At 43.4% G+C, this 2,077-nt stretch overlaps 1 protein-coding gene across 3 annotated transcripts in view; it reads left to right on the top strand.

Annotated features, from left to right (window-relative positions):
• ACOX1 (acyl-CoA oxidase 1) overlaps nt 1–2,077 on the top strand; it is a 30,346-nt gene that overhangs the window by 19,144 nt on the left and 9,125 nt on the right. For all 3 annotated transcript variants that reach the window (XM_017535801.2, XM_017535800.1, XM_017535802.2), the window contains 3 exons: nt 303–422; nt 569–684; nt 1,414–1,583. In XM_017535801.2, the coding sequence (XP_017391290.1) occupies nt 303–422; nt 569–684; nt 1,414–1,583 (406 nt within the window). The remainder of the gene's footprint in view (nt 1–302; nt 423–568; nt 685–1,413; nt 1,584–2,077) is intronic.

Genomic DNA, 2,077 nt, shown 5'->3' with positions numbered 1-2,077 from the left:
GTGATTACTGTTTTGGACAGCACTGCCTTAAGGGATAACCAGGAAGTAATTTAAATTAATATTTTTATCCTAAAATTTTCTCTATGTAAATGCATGAGAAATAAGTAGAAGAGAAAGTAGTAACTGTCAGCTTAAGGGAATTTCTTTCTGAAAGCTAGGTGTGATACTGTCAGCAGAAAGGCTTTCTGGACACGGATTGGTTTAGTCTAGTGTTAGATCTAACATATACTTTCTTCTTTTTCTACAGTTTGAAAATGTAAGAATGTTTGCTAACCGCTCACTTGTTCTCTTTGATGTTACAGTTGGAAAGACTTCAAATCATGCAATAGTTCTTGCCCAGCTCATCACTAAGGGGAAATGCTATGGATTACATGCCTTTATTGTACCTATTCGTGAAATCGGGACCCATAAGCCTTTGCCAGGTAAGAATTGTTCATCTGATGTTGAGATGAAAATTAAACTGAGCACTTTCTTCTGCAGAAGGTAGGATGCCCTACTGAAAAGGCAGAGCGGAAACCAGAAATTCTAGAGCATAAACATCTTGTGACTTTCCTTTCATCTGTGGTAGGAATTACTGTTGGTGACATTGGCCCCAAATTTGGTTATGATGAGATGGACAATGGCTACCTCAAAATGGACAACTATCGTATTCCCAGAGAAAACATGCTGATGAAGTATGCCCAGGTATGCTTTGATGGAAAATAGAAGCAGAGGCATCAAACAATGGGGTTGCAGTGCCTCTTGCTAACAACAGGGTTAGAATGGTCTGTTTTTTTAGAAGGTAATAACAACCAGGCAATCTGGCATATTCCTGTTATCCCAGCACTTTGGGAGTCTGAGTGTGTGGACTGCTTGAGCCCAAGAGTTCAAGACCAGCCTAGGCAACATAGTGAGAGCCTATCTCTACAAAAAGTAAAAAAGTCTAACTGGGTATGGTGCACACGTGTGTAGTCCCAGCTATTTGGGAGGCTGGGGTGGGAGGATCACTTGAGCCTGGGAGGTCAAGGCTGCAGTGCACTGTCAGTGTGCAACTGTACTCCAGCCTGGATGACAGTGAGACCCTGTCTCAAAAAAAAAGGAAGTAAAAATGCATTTTTACTTCTGATGTTTCTTTTATTTTGACAGTGAAATCAGAAGCAGTTAGCGGTGAAGGACATATTTTGATTTGCTAAACCAGTGATTCTTAAACTTTTGCATGTGCTAGAATCACCTGGAAGGCCAGTTAAAGCCCAGACTGCCAGGCCCTACCCCGGAGTTTCTGATTCAGTTGGTCAGGGTGGGGACTAAGATGTAGTGTTTCACACAAGTTGCCAGGTGATGCTGATGCTGCTGTTCTAGGGAGCACACTGAGAACCAATGAACTGCCTCTTGGGCTTAACAGAAGGAAGCATCAGTCCCATGCTCTTCTTCCAGGTGAAGCCTGATGGCACGTATGTGAAACCGCTGAGTAACAAGCTGACTTACGGGACCATGGTGTTTGTCAGGTCCTTCCTTGTGGGAGAAGCTGCTCGGGCTCTGTCTAAGGCGTGCACCATTGCCATCCGATACAGCACTGTGAGGCACCAGTCTGAAATCAAGCCAGGGTAAGGGTAGAGTCCGAGATGGGCTCAGTACTGAAGGCCTAGTTTTCCCCTCATTCAGATTCCAGAATTCCCAAATGTCAGTACGGAAGATGCATTGTCACTGCAGAATTGGCTAGGGTGATACTGGGCCTGCAACTTGGTATCTAGGCTTCCTTTTCTTAAGAGGAGAGCTAGGAGTAACCACCTTTGTTATAATCAGTGGCTTCCAAAAAAGAAAAAAAGAGAATATCCACCTTATTATTTTTAACCTTCTAAGAAAAGTAGTAATACTATTATTTGAGCTTTATAAGTGAAATGTTCAACACACTAAAGGCAATTTGAAAGTTCCAGTTACCACTAGCAACTATAAATTGTATATGGTGAAAGTGACATTAGGCCAGACATCGTGGCTTACGCCTGTAATCTCAGCACTTTGGGAGGCCGAGGCGCAGTGGCTCACGCCTGTAATCCTAGCACTTTGTGAGGCCAAGGTGGGTGGATCACCTGAGGTCAGG

Source organism: Cebus imitator, unplaced genomic scaffold, assembly GCF_001604975.1.
Source record: "Cebus imitator isolate Cc_AM_T3 unplaced genomic scaffold, Cebus_imitator-1.0 Scaffold93, whole genome shotgun sequence".
Lineage (NCBI taxonomy): Eukaryota > Metazoa > Chordata > Mammalia > Primates > Cebidae > Cebus > Cebus imitator.
The sequence above is the reverse complement of the archived record's forward strand: the minus strand, read 5'-3'. Positions and strand labels throughout refer to the sequence as shown.